The sequence below is a fragment of the Sinocyclocheilus grahami genome, unplaced genomic scaffold (assembly GCF_001515645.1).
Source record: "Sinocyclocheilus grahami isolate Dianchi unplaced genomic scaffold, SAMN03320097.WGS_v1.1 scaffold101.1, whole genome shotgun sequence".
NCBI lineage: Eukaryota > Metazoa > Chordata > Actinopteri > Cypriniformes > Cyprinidae > Sinocyclocheilus > Sinocyclocheilus grahami.
The window spans coordinates 394074-411918 of record NW_015505280.1 but is presented as its reverse complement, the minus strand read 5'-3'; the positions used below and the strand labels follow the sequence as shown (position 1 = coordinate 411918).

The 17845-nt window shown below is 36.2% G+C and overlaps 1 protein-coding gene across 1 annotated transcript in view; it reads left to right on the top strand.

The window, feature by feature from the left end:
• The window catches only part of LOC107588287 (neurexin-3a-like), a 296505-nt gene that overhangs the window by 263085 nt on the left and 15575 nt on the right, over positions 1 to 17845 (top strand). The window contains exons 18-19 of the mRNA XM_016276323.1: positions 4745 to 4775; positions 17756 to 17845. Of these exons, the coding sequence (XP_016131809.1) occupies positions 4745 to 4775; positions 17756 to 17845 (121 nt within the window). The remainder of the gene's footprint in view (positions 1 to 4744; positions 4776 to 17755) is intronic.

Sequence of the window (17845 nt, the reverse complement as noted above, 5' to 3'; positions counted from 1 at the left end):
GTGTGGGTGTGTGTGTGTGTGTGTGTGTGTGTGTGTGTGTGCGTGACAGACTATTTCCTTTCATGTATCACTTGCTCAAAAACCAAGAGTTTATTCGTTTACCCTCCTGGATGCGAAAGCATTACGGTATTGGAATTGGAACGTGAAAGGCGGATGAGATAGATGTACGAAAGAGCATGCAAGAGAGAGACACTTATAAACTCTTTGATGCTAAATGTAAAAGAGTGTTTCTGTGATCAAACAAGTAATACAGCAGCAAGAGGCTTTCACAAAGCGAAAAGTGGCAGGGAGCTTAGATATTTCATAGCACTGTGTGTGAGTGTATGTATGTGGAAGTCTGTGGAAGCAGATTTAGCAAAAGTGCTCTTTATGTGTTTTGACTCATTTTCATCTCATTAATATTTTACAAGAGGGCAGAGATATGTTTTCTGTAGCTTTTCATTCAGGAAGAAAGGCAGGGTTACAGTAACGTACAATCCTCCTTCCTCTATGAAGACGGTCTCAAGGGACTTGAAGTATCATTGAACACAAACACTTCATTAAAACCATACCATACACTGACAAGCTTATGAATATCTATCCATTAAATACACAAATAAATAAACACATATAATATAGCCATAAGCTACAAGAGGCAATTTACTATGGTTAAAGGAGGCATGGCATGAAGTGGAACATAAAGAAAACAATTATTTGTAATAGTAATTATTATGGATGTCAGTTTAACATGTCAATTTGGTATAATGAAAAACAGCAAGATGGAGTGTGATTGACAGGAGCAAAAAGAAGGGATCTTGAGAGGCATTTTTCAAATTCTGTTTGACTTAAAACAGTGTTTTTAAATGTGCCACTCATGGATTAAGATGCTGAACAGTGAGATGCGGTATTATTATATGTAATTATTCGTTATTGATTTGGTTAATGAATCTGCATGACATGCGCTAGTCAGGTTGATACTTATATGAATGTCAAAAATCTGATTAAAAAAAAAATGTCTACATAAACATAGTTACTAGAAAAGATACCAGGCACTTTACTGAAAAGTGTCTACTTTTGTACTAAATAAGTGGATTAAAGCTTCAGTATTATCTGTCTGCAAGGTTTTCATTAATTCTGGCAAGAGGCTTTCACAAAGCGAAACGTGGCAGGGAGCTTAGATGTTTCATAGCACTGTGTGTGAGTGTATGTATGTGGAAGTCTGTGGAAGCAGATTTAGCAAAAGTGCTCTTTATGTGTTTTGACTCATTTTCATCTCATTAATATTTTACAAGAGGGCAGAGATATGTTTTCTGTAGCTTTTCATTCAGGAAGAAAGGCAGGGTTACAGTAACGTACAATCCTCCTTCCTCTATGAAGACGGTCTCAAGGGACTTGAAGTATCATTGAACACAAACACTTCATTAAAACCATACACTGACAAGCTTATGAATATCTATCCATTAAATACACAAATAAATAAACACACATAATATAGCCATAAGCTACAAGAGGCAATTTACTATGGTTAAAGGAGGCATGGCATGAAGTGGAACATAAAGAAAACAATTATTTGTAATAGTAATTATTATGGATGTCAGTTTAACATGTCAATTTGGTATAATGAAAAACAGCAAGATGGAGTGTGATTGACAGGAGCAAAAAGAAGGGATCTTGAGAGGCATTTTTCAAATTATGTTTGACTTAAAACAGTGTTTTTAAATGTGCCACTCATGGATTAAGATGCTGAACAGTGAGATGCGGTATTATTATATGTAATTATTCGTTATTGATTTGGTTAATGAATCTGCATGACATGCGCTAGTCAGGTTGATACTTATATGAATGTTAAAAATCTGATTAAAAAAAAAATGTCTACATAAACATAGTTACTAGAAAAGATACCAGGCACTTTACTGAAAAGTGTCTACTTTTCTACTAAATAAGTGGATTAAAGCTTCAGTATTATCTGTCTGCAAGGTTTTCATTAATTCTGAGGAATTTAGAATTCTGAGGAAGTACATATATATATATGAACAAAATGTATATATTTTCGTTATATGTTTGGTTCATTTCGATTTTTTCTTTTACATATACACTACAATATTACCTGCAATTTTGAAATTAACCTTGTATGTTTTCTTAATATCTGAGGTTAATTTTGAAATGCTATTAACTTTTTACTATACATATTACCATCACTAAGGCAGCATTTATTTGTAAAAAAAATTCAGTAAATAGTAATATTATGAAACATTATTACAATTTAAAATAACTTTTTCAAATTTTTATTTGTTTTTTTTTTTAATTATTTATTCCTGTGATGGCGAACCTTTTGCCACTAATCCAGTCTTCACTGTCACATGATCCTTCAGAAATCATTCTCATATGCTGATTTAGAAACATTTCTTCTTATTATATTGAAAATGGTTGCGCAGCTAAATGTTTTTGTGGAAATGGTGATACCTTTTTATTTGAATGATTATCTGATTAATGGAAAGCTCAAAAGAACAGCATTTATTTGAAATATAATTTTTTTTGTAATCATTTTAATGACTTTACTGTTACTGTTTATCAATTTAATGTATCCTTGCTGAATAAGAGTATAAATTATTTTAAAAAATAGTGCAGTGTACATCATTGGGGTCTCTGGGACACCAAACATAAAATCATTAAAGTCAATATCAATAAAACATGAGGGTTAATTAAAGACAAACAGAGAAGGATGTACACAGCATTCCGGTCTTTGCGAAAGTCTTCCAAATGAACTTGAGAGGACTGGCCCAGATTTCTCTCAGGGAGATCTTTCTGTGATAAATGCACTCTGCACTGATAAACATCTCCCTTGATACAATTTATCATCTGTCGTCATTTTCCATGCTGCAAGAGATAAGAACAACACCAGATTCGATTTAACATAACCATCAAATACATCCATGCAACCCAGAGGGCTCAGGAGGGAGGTGGAGAGAGTGTGTTAGAGAGGATGAAACGGTTGCAGAGAAAGCAAAGCAAAAAAAAAAACAAATGCTGATTTAGCCGGTCTGAGCAGCTGACTAGGGTCCGAAACCCTTTAAGACTACCAAACCAGCTTAGTCTGGTTTCCAGCAGACACTTTCAAAACAGTATTAGGTTATTCATGACACTGATGATGGATGAAACATTTCCTCAATGTTTCCTTCTCCACCGATGCTCATTGAGGCTGTGCTAATTAATTTATAGTGGGAATCTTTGCAGCTACATTTGCACACAGCCTCTTGGAGGAGAGTGTGTTAGAGAGGATGAAACGGTTGCAGAGAAAGCAAAGCAAAAAAAAAACAAATGCTGATTTAGCCGGTCTGAGCAGCTGACAAGGGTCCGAAACCCTTTAAGACTACCAAACCAGCTTAGTCTGGTTTCCAGCAGACACTTTCAAAACAGTATTAGGTTATTCATGACACTGACGATGGATGAAACATTTCCTCAATGTTTCCTTCTCCACCGATGCTCATTGAGGCTGTGCTAATTAATTTATAGTGGGAATCTTTGCAGCTACATTTGCACACAGCCTCTTGGATCCATGAGGGCAAACACTGCACACCTTCCTGTCCCATTAATCATTCTTATCTCTTTTTCATTATAATTTTGTGGAAACCGTGATATATTTTTTTTTTCAGGATTTTAGATGAGTAGAAAGTAAAAAAAAAAAAAAAACAGCAAGTATTTGAAATGGAAATCTTTTGTAACAATATAAATGTCTTTAAGGTCACGTTTGATCATTTTAATGCATCCCTGTTGAATAAAAGTATTAATTTCTTCGCAATGACCCCAAAGTTTTGAACAGTAACAGGTTTTTCTATCGCACATTTTCTTTCACACAAATCTAGTATTATATCTCTTCTCATTTTTTGCTGTTATTTGTTTTTTATTATTATTACTTCAAAGAAATTAGTTAAAGTATAAAAGGAAAAGCATGTACTACCAACGTCCCTTGAAGGCAAGTTAGTTCACTCTTCTCCCTCTTAGTAACGCCTCAGGCAGCTATTTCCTAGGCATGCAAGTACAGCTCTTATCTAATCAAAAGGGAAAGACTGCAGTCTCCAAATATTGTATTTCAGCTTGTCACATCAGCTGTGTACATCTCTTCCATCTACACTAACATTCAAAAGTTTGGGGTCAGCAAGATTTTATTATTACTTTTTTTTAACATTTAATACTTTTATTCATCAAGGATGCATTAAATTGACCAAAAGTGACAAGAGTTCTGTTTTAAATAAATGCTGTTCTTTTGAACTTTCTATTCTTCAAAGAATCCTGAAAAGAATGTATCAGTTTCCATGAAAATATTAAGCAGCACAACTGTTTTCAACATTGATAATAATAAGAAATGTTTTTTGAGCACCAAATCAGCATATTAGAATGATTTCTGAAGGATCATGTGACACTGAAGACTGGAGGAATGGCTGCTGAGAATCCAGCTTTACCATCACAGGAAAAAATTACATTTTAAAATCTATTAAAATGGAAAACAGTTATTTTAAATGTCATAATATTACAGATTTAAATGCAGCCCAAACTTTTGAACTGTTGCGTAAATCTGATTTTTTTTTTGTGAATTTCTGCAGCATCACACTTTATAGCCCCGTCCATTATAAAAACTAATAGGTCTACAATTCTGCTCCACTTAAATCTATATTCAATATTAAATACCATCTTAATGGCTGTGATTATGTCGCATCACACTGCATTTTCAGTTTCAGTGTGGAAAAAAAGCTTGATGCCATAATTTAATGGCACCCAACCTGGTTCCTTCCCCTCAGGTGTGTTCTTAACGAAAAGGTTTGACATCTTTCCAATTTTCATTTTCTTTCCATATCTAGTATTACATCTCTCCTCAGTTAAAAGAGCAAAGGGGGAAAATCATGACAAAGTCAGTTCCTTAAGCTCGCATTTTACTCCATTTAGCATGATTGGATAAATTGGGGAATGTCGAGAAGTCTAAAACCTCTAAGGTTGTCATGACTTTATATATAAAAATCAAGATTCGTACAAAATCATCGAAAGCGAAGCCGTCACAGTGAATTATTTGGATAGCGTTAGAGTAATGCGCTCTCAGTTGGATCTTGTCTATAATGCAGGTACATGGAGTACAGTTAGTCATGAATTTCATGTTGTGAGAGTGTTAATGAGAGATTAGACAATGCAAACTTCCTCCACTTCCGGGGTCACACACAAGACACACACTTTGTTGAGCATTATCATTATTGTGCAAACATTCTCATCGAGATTATGAGAAATTCTCAACGATGCAAACTTTTGTACTATTTCAAGGAGCATGCCTACGCAAATCCAGTGTAGAGTAATTTGTCTTGTTCATTACACCAGCATGTCCATTTTTTCCTGTTTGAGCATCTAAGGGCATCAGTTTGTGTTCCTGTCGGCACTGAATAAACCTATTTTATGTGGGCAGCTCTACTAATGCACCCATTTATCAGTCTGCCATTTATATGAATGATATTAGGCATGACAAATATATGCAGCAGCGTGTTGCCGTGCTGTTCATATGGATGCATCATACAGAAGTCAGTGCCTGCCTGTTTTAGGTCTGAAGTTTCATTTTTGCCAACATGGGCATTTGCAGCAGACACACATAAGAGCTGGGGAAATATATCACTGAGATTTATAGGTGGCAATGGTGGTATAACACTTCTATATAAATGTCAGCAAAATTGACTTTCTCTGCCAAAGTTTCAACATGATAATAAAATATTTATGTATTCAGATGGCCACCTGCGAATAGAATATGATTATGCTTGAAGACAGATGTCCCCTCATGGCAGGCTGCTCTTTGCTTTGGCACTGATTTCTTTGTAATGTTTGATTTCTCAATTCGATCTTGTCAAGGCGTTGATGAAGAAATATATTCTGAGAATTTGCGCGTCATGGCATCTTTGACGGAGCTGCAGTCCTCAAGTGATATTGTGAGTTTTTGGTGCGCTGCCATGCAATCCTTTATTTAATTTACAGGCTAAATGAAGCAGGTTCTTGAAGACCCATGGAGAGCATTGAACCATGCTCAACATCTGTGCTTTATTTTCTTAATGCGTCAAAGAACTAATGCCTAATAGTTTCGCCACATCGGTTCCAGAGCTGTGCTTTTGGAAAGTTATTATACCTTACCTTGCTGTGCTAAGCACATACAAATACCAAGGGCAAGTTAGCTCATTGCGTCTTTCAAGCACACTGCCTATTTATCTCCCATGGGTCCCAAGAGGTCAAGCAGAGATGTCTACAGGGCCACAAGTGCAGTCACCTAAAGCTTATGACTGTCATTACAACATAACCCGAGGCCATGTGCAGAATACTCAGAGAACTTTACACCAACCATCACTTTGAGAATAAATTGTGCTGTGCTTGTCCATTCACTTTACTAGAAATACTGAGCCAAGTGCAGCCACATATCCTAATACAACACCCTTTGGTAACGGCTAACAAATATGAGTAAGTATAAGACGTACTACTTTTGCTAGTATCACTCGTCGGTTGTAGGCAAGGATGTGTGCTTTTTTTGGCTGGATTTGCCTGGATTTTTCATGAACATACTGAAGGGAAATTCAACAATGTCTATTATTTAGGCTGTAGCTGGCAATCTGGATTTGAAAATCAGCACAATCTTCCCTCGTTCCCTTCACTTTACCATATAATGGACTTATGGAGTGGAAATGTAGTTTTCTAACTTACTGCAAGGGCCAGATAAGCAACTTCTTTTCAAGGAATTATACCTTGGACTAACAACCTCAAGTCATAAGATGTTATATTTAGAAAACCACAGATACTAAGTCTTGTGAAGAATTATCTCACGTTGTCACTGATATGCTAACCGCATTCAAACACAAAGAGTATCGAATAGTATTGCTTGAGATCTGTTTTAACCCTTTACAACAGGAATGAATTCAAATACAGAATAAAGAAAGTTGAAGATAATGGTTTTAAACAACTTCCACCAGGTTGCTGGTATCTCACTTACTTGTGCAATATAATAGATTTAATGAGTTTTTGCATTTAGAGGGTATTTTAAAGGGTACTAGGGTAAAGGGATTAATTCCTCTGCCGGATTTCATACTTCACACAGTGAACTTCTCCAGTAGCTCGGGTGATTTCCAAAGAGATGTCTAGTTTAGTCCTTTGAGTCCAACTCTGCTAGTCAGTCTCAAGTAAGTTAAGGTCTTAAGCCTGGCTGTACTGCTGTCATTCTTTCATATTTTTATGTTATATATTAGATATTCTGATATCTGATATTAGGGATGTTTAAATTTAACAATATCATTCGGATATTTGGATATTTACATTTTCATGCCCATTTCTGTTTTTTAGATCTACATTTCCTTTGCCATCATCTGGCACTCACTCATACTTTTAATTTAATAATCTGTAATAAAATAAATAAAAATATTTTTATTATAACATAATTTGCTTATATGCTTATATGAACAACTGTTTATTTTATTAATTGTAATAATTTTACACATTTGTGAATATTACATGTAGCGTCTGCGTAGGATCATGCATGATAGTTGGACTGTTTATGGCTTAAAAGACCCCTTTTAGCCTTTTGACATTTGCATATAAATGACAGGTCTGGTCAGAGATGTTACGTTGTATAGGGGTTTTAAATTGCCAAATGGTTCTTCGCCGTCAAAGAAGATTAGAACCAGCCCCCACGGGCATCCTGCAGTCTGAGTTCAAACACATTCTACAACGAGCTGTAAATGGCCAAACGAACACACACACACACCCAAACTAACACCCACACACACATAAAGACATTTCTTTATTTTAGACTATAATTAATCAGTTATAATTGTATCTGGTATATGCATGTGTTGTGTGTACATTCCCTTGTTAGATTAGATGAGTTACCACTCGTTATTTGTATTAGTTAAAGCCATAAAACACTTATATTCAGGTGTATGTATGTATCTTTGGTTTAATCTATTCCAGATTATTGTTTCTTGGTATCAATGTTACCTGTTCTTCATTTCTCGGACAATGACGTACAGTATGTGATTGTGAAACGCATCATATGACTCGTACGATATTTTGGGTTAAAACTACGGATATTCCAGACCGGCCATAAAGCATGCAAATGAGCCATAAAACAAGAGACAAAGAAAGATTCTCCCGCTCAAAATCCATGCCTCTCATTGGCCAGCACACACAGAATAGAAATTCTCAAAAGCGATCAGCCCAAAATAACTTTGCTCAGAAAACTTCTTCTTCGTTTGAGACAACACCTTTCAGGACTCTCAAGACCTTCCTCTTGAGTTTTATTTTCCGGCAGTTTTTACTTTCAAGTAACGTTAGTCGCTGTGGACTTCTTCTTCAGAAGAACCAGAAGTAAAAACTTCCAGCTGACTCCTCACGAACTCATCAAAAGACCTCCGTTATCTACCGCATCAGGACTCTTTTTCAGCAATCGAAAACCAATGCAAGTAACCGCTTAAAATTATTCAGATGCGTGTTTAAATTTCAGTCCCTTTTAAGGTGATTATTGGATTCTTTGGTGATTTTCAAAGGTTGTGGTTAAGTGATGTGAAATACTGCCATTCTTTTCCTATTCTCTATCTTTTCCTTACTTTGTTTCATTCCGTGTATATATATGTTTTAGTTAGTTATATGTTAGATATAGTTTCATTTTATTAAATCCCTTATATTCACAACGAATTGTCTCTGTTTACTGTTCACAGTTCCAAGTCAATGAATGTTTGAACCCTTGCTACATTTGGCTAAGAATTACTGCTAGCATTGTACAAAGAAGGACAGTTTATTGTTCCGTGGCCAGAAAATAAATATTCCTTGAATTGATAAATGATTATATTGTCTGCTCGGTGGACGGACAGATCAAATAATTGTAATATTGATTCTGCTACAGTTAATTCGAAGATATAATCTAAATATTTATTATGAATCATAACCAGTTATAATTCGTCATAAATATTCCCCTTTTTTAGAGCTAATAAATAATAATAAACGTTACATACATATTGTATTGTTTTGTTTTACTATATTACCTGTGCTATCATCTGACACTCACTAAATCTTTAAAAACAAGAAGAATGTAATAATCTTAAAAAAAACTAAAATAAGTAATACATTTTAAAAAATAGATTATATTTAATACATTATTGTCATGCCCCTGGACTGTCTTTGTTGTGTTTTCCCTCCCCATGTGCTACATGACCCAGTTTCTCCCTCGTGTTGATTGTTCATGGATTTCAGGTGTGTCTTGTTTAGTTCTAATTACCCCATGTATTTAAGTCCCAGCCTTTGTGTTCTGTCTTTGGTCAGGTCTACTTGTTGGATTATGTGTGTTTACCCCTGTTCCTGTTGTGGATTTACCCCTGTGATTCTTTCATTAAATACCGTTTGTTATCCACGTCTCCATCATTCCTTCCAGCAGCGAATCGTGACAATTATAGTGTTGATATGCCTATTTTTTAGCATCTACAATGATTTTTTTTATAACTTAATATATTTAGTTATAAAAGTATACAATTGTAATATTGTCACCACTTTTTTTTGGTTAAACCAAATAGAAAAGAAAATAACCTGCATGGTAGAGGCGAGGGGATCTGAAAAATCACCTTTTCCTTACCAAAATAGAGCAAAAGCAAATGGAATCAGTCTAAATCTTTATCACTCTGGCTGCAGCCCTAAACTGTCCTACAAACCCCTGCAGTTTGGCAGGAAATGTCAGAGTGTGTCAATCAGACAGCAGCTTGATGCTATGTTCAAGAGACAAGCGTATTTGTGGGACAGGGTTACGACAAGGAACAAGGAGGGATGTTATATCATTTTTGACACATATGTGTGCAATATGATGGCTCGACGGTGTGTGTCCATGTCCATATCGTTGTGTGTGTGTGTGTGTTGAGAAGATGACTTCTTTCTTTATGGCAGTGCAGAGGCTTTTTGATGTCCCTGTGGCTGCTTTGGCAGTTCCAGGACCCAGGCTGAGTAATAGCGAATGACAGCGGGGAAAATGGTAGACGATTATGTGCGATGGGCACTGCTATTCTGCTATAGCACTGACAGTGGTTCAGACCGCCATACTTCAGTCAAATCACCGTATCATTTTTGTGCCATCAGCGAGGTTGGTAGAGATATTCTGTTCTCTCATTTCCCATCTTTTGTTGCACACCCTGCTGAAAACTGTTAGTCCAGGTTCACTTCATTCACCAGGATGCTCTTGATTTACACTACTAAAAATACTATTTTGACACTGGCATTTGTTTTTGTTTTATTGATTAGATACAATATTTCTTTATCTGATTTAGTATTTTTTTTTAAGTGCAATCTATATGTTATATGTAATAAAGCACAATCTAAAGAAACTTTATTTGCTTTGAAAGGTCTGTTTGCACTTAATAAATGATAATGACTTACTGTATGTAAAAAGCACAACCTTGTATTGGTGTACCTGGATTATAAAAGTTTGTCAAATATATAGTTTTTCTGCTGTAATACTGCATGCAGAAGTGGTGTAACAGTTCAGTGCATTCAGTTATTCATATATTTTTGCAGTAGGATAAGTCCATTCTTTACAGCTGCATTTTTATTTCCATACTGTTATTCCACACTGTTAAATGGTGTAGGAATGACTTTGAAATAATTTTCACACAGATATTGCCAGTAAATTACAAAGAAACTGCAAAGTAACACATCGAATTAAACCTAAAATAGTATTTTCTTGTAAAACATATTCCAATAATTTTTGTTTTATTTACAAACTTTAAAAAAAAAAAACTTTTTTTTAACAGTGAAACACATTAAGTTTAATTAAAACTGGGCTAAACAGATGAATAATAATAATAATTAAGATCTCTGTCTATATACAGTATGTAAAATTATATAATACAAATGTAATGATAATCATCATGATTATAATAATAACAATTCAAATGAAAATTGATAAAGTGTGTCATATTATAATATATTTTATTTGTCTATTTTAATTCTACTTTTGAAAAGTTTTTGATATGTTAAGTGTGAAGCCATTAGATGTATTTTTTTCTTCATAAATGGCAGTTACAGCACCCTATTATGTGTGATTGTGCAGAGATTGAGCTCACAGGTGTAATCATACGTGGTTACCCCATGCTGTGTCATGCCTGTAGCTGCTGAAGCAAGCTCAGAAATGATGCTTTAGGGTCCCATGGTGCCCCGCTTCAGGAACACTATTTCAGTTCAATGACTTCTAAATCAGCATGTTCCACAAGCACGCATAACATGTCGTGCCACCTTGATGCTAATGTCTGGATGTCGTGCATGATGTTTTTGAACAAAAATCCTTGTTGTTTTTGTAACCACTCTATAAGGTTGCATATCCTTTCTTTTGTTAAAGCATTATGGGGCTTTTTTCCCCTCTCGAGACTGAAGTCAGGCTTATTCCTGCTGCAGTAAATTGCAATAAAAGAGCCCCACCTGCTCTGTCTGCTTTTGGTTATTTCGATTATCCTCTGTTTATTTGTGCAACCCTGTTTAATATGAATGTTTTTTTTTCTCTCTCTCTCTTTTTTTATTTCGTATGACTCACATAAGATGACCAGAAATGTTTTTCTTTCTTCCTTGAACATGTCTTACCAGAAGGCAGTTCGGAAGTCCTCAGAAACCTCCTGTTAAAATAGGGGGGAAAAATGCTATTGAGCATCTCAGAAGCAACATAACATCTACAAAGACCTGACCATCTCCTGTAATCTGATAGAGTCCCATAGCAGCAAGCAGCGCACATTTCATGATAAGCAATCCTTCGTCTTTTTGAGTGTGGATGGAGCTTGACTGCAATGCAAGAAGACCATTATCTCTCAAAACAAAAAGACAAGATTGCATTTTTGACAAAGAAGGAAAAAATAAAAGATTCAAGACAGGGTGCGAAATAGATACCTGTGTATCCTATGAGCAAAATACAATTACTCGTATCAAAAACAAAATCTGTTGCCCTTATAAATCTCTCCAGAGGGGGAAAGAGATAAGCTTTCAATATGAGCTGTCTTTCTAATCCCACGATTAAATGAAACCACCAAGGATGGTCGTATAAATGTTCCCACTCTCATTGTCTCCTCAGGTACTGAGGGACGATCCTCTGGAGTCACATTTCTTATTTGGGGATGCATTTGGAGCGAGATAATGTGCAGAAAGACTCTTTCGATTGAGATACAAGCCAAGTGTAAGAAGAGTGCTCAGGGAGAGTACAGAAAGAGCTGGAGAGGGCTGGGGCAACGAGTCCAGTGTTTTAAATTTCAAAATGTCTCCTTGTCAAAGTTATAGGTGCATTAAGTGTGTGTTGACGGAGTGACATATTTAGTTCTTCGCTCACGGTAACTTGAGTTTTCATGCAGGAGACCGCAGACTTCATCTTTCAGTGCTTATTTTGCTTTGGCTTTGAAATTATGAAATGATGCCTCAATCATATTGATTTTAATTTAATTCACATTTCCAAATTTATTGTACATACTACTGTGTGACCAAAAATATTATGGTGCTGTCAAAATTGATGGTATTAGTTTTATTTCAATGTTGTTTATGTAGCCTACTCTTATAGTATTTATTAATATTTAGAATTAGCTTTTATTTTTATATTTTCAGATTTCAATATCATTTTAATTCAAGTTTAGTTTTAGTAATTGTTATGTTATGTGCTTTTGTCATTATTATTAATTTTTGGATTTGTATTTTTATTTCAGTTTTAGTAATGTTAGTACTTAACCTTATTTTATTTCAAGTTAGTTGCCAAGGCAACATTTCCAATTTTCATTTAAGTTTTTTAATCTAAAATTTTGATTTTATTTAATTTCAGCTTTATTTCAATTAACAAAAATTGTTTTACATAAATTTAGTTTCAGTTAACAATAACAACACTGGATAACTATTTAACTATTTCAGTGGCAATTCCGTATGTAACCATGGTTCCCCGAGGGAACGAGACGCTGCGTCGGAAAATGCTAGGGGAATGCCTTCAGCGATACCAAGCTCTGAATCATATGTGTAATCAGTCGAACGATGGGCGAGACGTCCGCGGCGGGTGACGTCATGACCAGGAAGCTTTAAAAGCACGTGAGGTGCCGCCGGCGCTAGCTTTTTAGGAGTGAAGCAAGCTCTAGTAGGGACGCCGGAAGTATGGCCTTGCGACGCAGCGTCTCATTCCCTCGGGGAACCATGGTTACATACGTAACCTGGAACGTTCCAGGTGCAGATCTAAAATGGGACGCAACCCCACACCATCCTTCTTCGGAACAATGAAGTACCGGCTGTAGAACCCGGAGTCTGCCTCGTGCGGAGGGACCACCTCGATGGCCTCCTTCCTCAAGAGGAGTAACTACTTCTTGTTCTAATACCCGAGCCTGCTCGGGACCCACTAGCGTGGGGGTGACCCCGTTGAATCGAGGCGTAACAACTATGCTTCGCTCGCAAGCAAACCACGCACAGGCTGTGTGTGTCCCCACTCGTGATATAACATTATCTTTGGGCAGGGAGGAACACACAACCTACAACGTGGCCTGCTCTCGCCCTTGAAATGCTTTGTCCTTGCATGAGCTTAGACATAGCTGGAGCTTATAGACTTTGGACAGACAACAATAAATAAGACTCACAGAACATAAATCGTGACCGACACACACAGAGAGCTTCGCTGAATGACAGAAAGCTAGCGCCGGCGGCACCTCACGTGCTTTTAAAGCTTCCTGGTCATGACGTCACCCGCCGCGGACGTCTCGCCCATCGTTCGACTGATTACACATATGATTCAGAGCTTGGTATCGCTGAAGGCGTTCCCCTAGCATTTTCCGATGCAGCTCGAGTTCCCGAAGGGGAACTTGTCTTAACCGCCCCCCCTCAAACAAAACAGCAATAATTTGTCAATGTGAAATATAACACAATAGTGTTTATGAGGAGATTTTTTTTGGTGGCTCAAACAGTACTTGGCAAGGCCGACAGTTTCATGCAATAAACTATATTTGTTTTCAGCGAGACGGCAATGGCGTCCCGTAGCAATTTATCACTCGGTGACGAGAACAACTGCACACAACACGGCTGGGTTACAAAGGGAGAATGTTCACAATCACACGGTTGTTCTCATGAATTATTTTGAGTTGTTGTTATTAGCAGCCTTTTCCTCAGAGAGAGAAAGCCACACTTATCAAGTCTAATTATAAAAAAATATAACAATTTCTATGAAATATCTCATACATTTTAAATGTGGCAGCAGTCTAGGGTTTCTTTGGCGTGCACTCATGTTACCGCAGAGCCATTAAGGGTTCCTCTAATTTAGAATTAAAGGGAATTAAAATGCACAAATATCTCTTGTATGTGTTTGTGAAACTTAATCACAGTAGGAGGAAAACTCCCCCGCAGTGTGTGATCCTGTGCCATGTTAACACCTCCTAGTGCTGTTTCAATTTCAAAGAGCCTTTCATGTTCTCAGGAGTGAGAAAAGGTGGCATACCCTCTATACTGCTGGATCAAAGCAGCACAAATCCACAAATGTCTGTGAACCAGCCAGTCATCCATCCCTAACCCCACTGTCCCGAAAAAAACTACAACAAAGCTCCCCAAAATATTTTACATTTTTGGTTTTCAATATAAAATCATTTGGTTTATGTAATTCTTAGATAGGCATGTAAAGAAGGGAAAAAACAGAATTGGGGCACATTTCAGGCTGAGCTTGAACCTCATATGCCATAGCTCAACTCTTCTGTTGATTTCTTCAGCGCCCCACAGAAGAGATTTTAAAATATATTGTTTTTTTTTTTGTTTGTTTGTTTTTTGGATTTCGAAACACGTGACGTTCTACTTGGAGCTGTTCACACCCTTGGACTCAGAACTATTGCACTATCAATGCCTAAACACAGTGCCTAATAAATCTGAGGTGGTCAGGTGGTAGTGGTAAAAGTTGTAGTGCTCAGAAAACTCCCAGTTCACAAGTTGTAATTACAAGTTCTACAAGGACGTGAACACTTTTTACAAGTTGGAATCTCGTAATAATGGTAATTACAATATGGTGTGAACGCACCTTTATTGCAGTATTATTTTACTATTATTTTACATACTATTATAGTACTTATAAAATAAAAGCTGATTTGAAATGGTAATATTTTTGGTATTCATTTAATTTTTAGTTTACATTTGCAGGTGACAACACTCAGGTGAGTACACAATGACAGAATTGTAATTTTTGGATGAAATATTCCTTTAAATTGTCTGTATATGATGTGTATTTGTATGATTCTGTGTTGTGATGTCTATAAAACAGCCAGAGCTCTGTATGAGCCCAGCTGTAATGAGTTTCCACCATCAGACTACCCTGTAGTGCCACCACTAACACCTTAGCAGAGCTTTGAATGATAGCAGTTGACATTGCCTCTCTTGAGGATCTATTTAAAGCACAATACATTCTTTACCAGGGTAAAACTGAATTTGGGACTTGGGAATATAATAGGAGGGAATGGGGGATAAAACTATGTGTGTGGTACTTGTGAATTTGAGAGAGGTCATGGCCTCAGTTGGCTCTACTCCCTCTTTCCGCTGATAATAAGCATCCCATTCGTTCTCTCCATCTGCTCTCTTCTTGTCCTACTGCCCTCCCACACATCCAGTACTAGGGTCCCTTGCTAGCCACCTGCAACATCTGTCTGCGGTGCTGCCACATGGTTAAGTGTCTATACTTGTAACACAAGGATTGCAGGTTAGGTCATATGGGTGGTTGGTTACTCCGCTAGTGCCCCGTTAAAGGGATAGTTCAGCTAAAAATGCAATTTCTGTCATTTATTCTAGGGCTGCACAGTACTGGAAAAAACTGACATTTCAATCATTTTTATTCTGCAATATATATTGCAGTATTAAAAATACAGAAATTTCTGCCAGATGACTTGAATAGTTATATGGAAAGAATAAATCATTCTAGAATTATTGGGTGATTTTGTTGGGGAGTGCATCTGCAGAGAAAATAAAATAATAATAAAAAAAAGAAAAATGTATTTTTATTTTGAAGACTTCTTTCCACGTGAGCCATCTTTGTAGCACAAAATGCTAAAAAAAAAAAAAAATTGGGAAAAACTTGGGTTCACACTTGGGTATACACTACGCAACATTTTTCAGTAACCATAAAGTGAACCATAAAGTTAAAAATATCAGTTAGTTTAAAGTTTTATTTTTATATTTTCTTTTTAACTGTTAGGTTTTATTAATTTTGTTGCTTTATTTTTCATTTATTATTTGTTTATTTAAATTTTTATTATTAATTTATTTATTATATACGTTTTTTTTATTTAATTTTATTTTAGTACATCAAGTGATTTTTTTTCCTTTTTTTATGGTTTTAGTTTTCATTGCATTTGACATTTTAGTTAACTATAGTAACTCTGTATAGTACACTGTAAAATTGCAGTACTGGTATTTATGTATCAATTTCTTTCTTTTTTCTTTTTTTATAAACATTAAAACGTCAGGCTTTTTTATTTTTTTGGATGGATTGCCGGTAGTTATATATTTATTCAGCTGAATCACTGCCTTTACGGTGACTATCGCAATAAGTCATATCGTAATATATTTTATTCCGATATATCATGCAGCAATAATTTACTTGTTGTTCCAGCCCTTTGTGACTTTCTGCGTAACACAAAAGAAGATACAGTTGTTAGAAGAGTTGTCTCAGATCTCAACCTTCCCTTTTGTGAAACAAATCTAAAACTTTTGTTTTGTTTTGTTAGTTGGCGTTCTTCTCAGAGGCTACCTGAGAAGCCGAGCAGTTGGTGACTCGAATTCCCGGGTTTTGAGGGTATTGGTTGCACTTCCTGCTGTCTGAAGACAGCTCTGCCAATGATGCAGTCTCCCTTTAGGCTGGCCCCCTGGTACACCACTCCTTGGAGTCCTGAAATTTGGCTCACATAACATCCTGCAGTGTCGTGCCACCCTTAGCACTCGAAGTCATTGTTGAAACAGCACGACATTGTGACCCCCTGTCCTCAAATGACATCCAGAACCCCCTCTGATCAGCTTCCTGCTGCGTCTCCATGAGCCCACAGTCACATGGAATATCAGCACAGCTCTTTGGGCTTGCCATTAAAACAAACATCCCCAGACACATCTCATGAGTGGAGGCCCACAACTCGCTTTTGCATCCCATTGGTACCAGCTCATTTATCAAACATGATTTTACAATTATATAATTTCTGGAGAACAGAAGGCTTTGGAAAACAGAAGCAGCTGCTGTCTAGTTCTTGTTTGTCAGTGGTGCTGAATGATTATGACTATTGATGTGGTTTTCTGTGTGAAAAATTGTAAATATTGACCGGCATCATTAGCAGTGAGCAGATAAATGTGTATATAATTATAAGAATGTGAAGCATGAAAGAGTGTATGCTATCATCTTTTGATGGATTGACCGCAGGCAACTAATCTGCTGGCATTCATTACGCATCTCTTACAGATGAACCAAATTTATTCTAAATATGTTTTTATCAACTCTGGTGATGATTGATTTCATTATGAGAGAAGATGGAGTAGACGTGCAGTTTAAATAGTGTTTCATTACTGGAGAAAAAAAGAGAAAATTAACTGCTATGTGACTATGAACACAAACAGCTTTTAAAAAAACAAAACATAAATTTACATGACTAAACTCTTCTAAAAGTGTTTAAATAACTTAAAATATAAAATATTGACAGAAATTGTAATTGGGAGTATTTTTAACAGTGATCGTTGATTCTTATTATTGATTCTTAAAGATGTCTTTTAAACTTCCAAGGTAACAGCGATAATGAGAGAATTCAAATGGCCAATAAGAAAATTCCTTTCAAATATGCCCGGCCCGTAGAGGAATGGCTTCAGGAGAAAG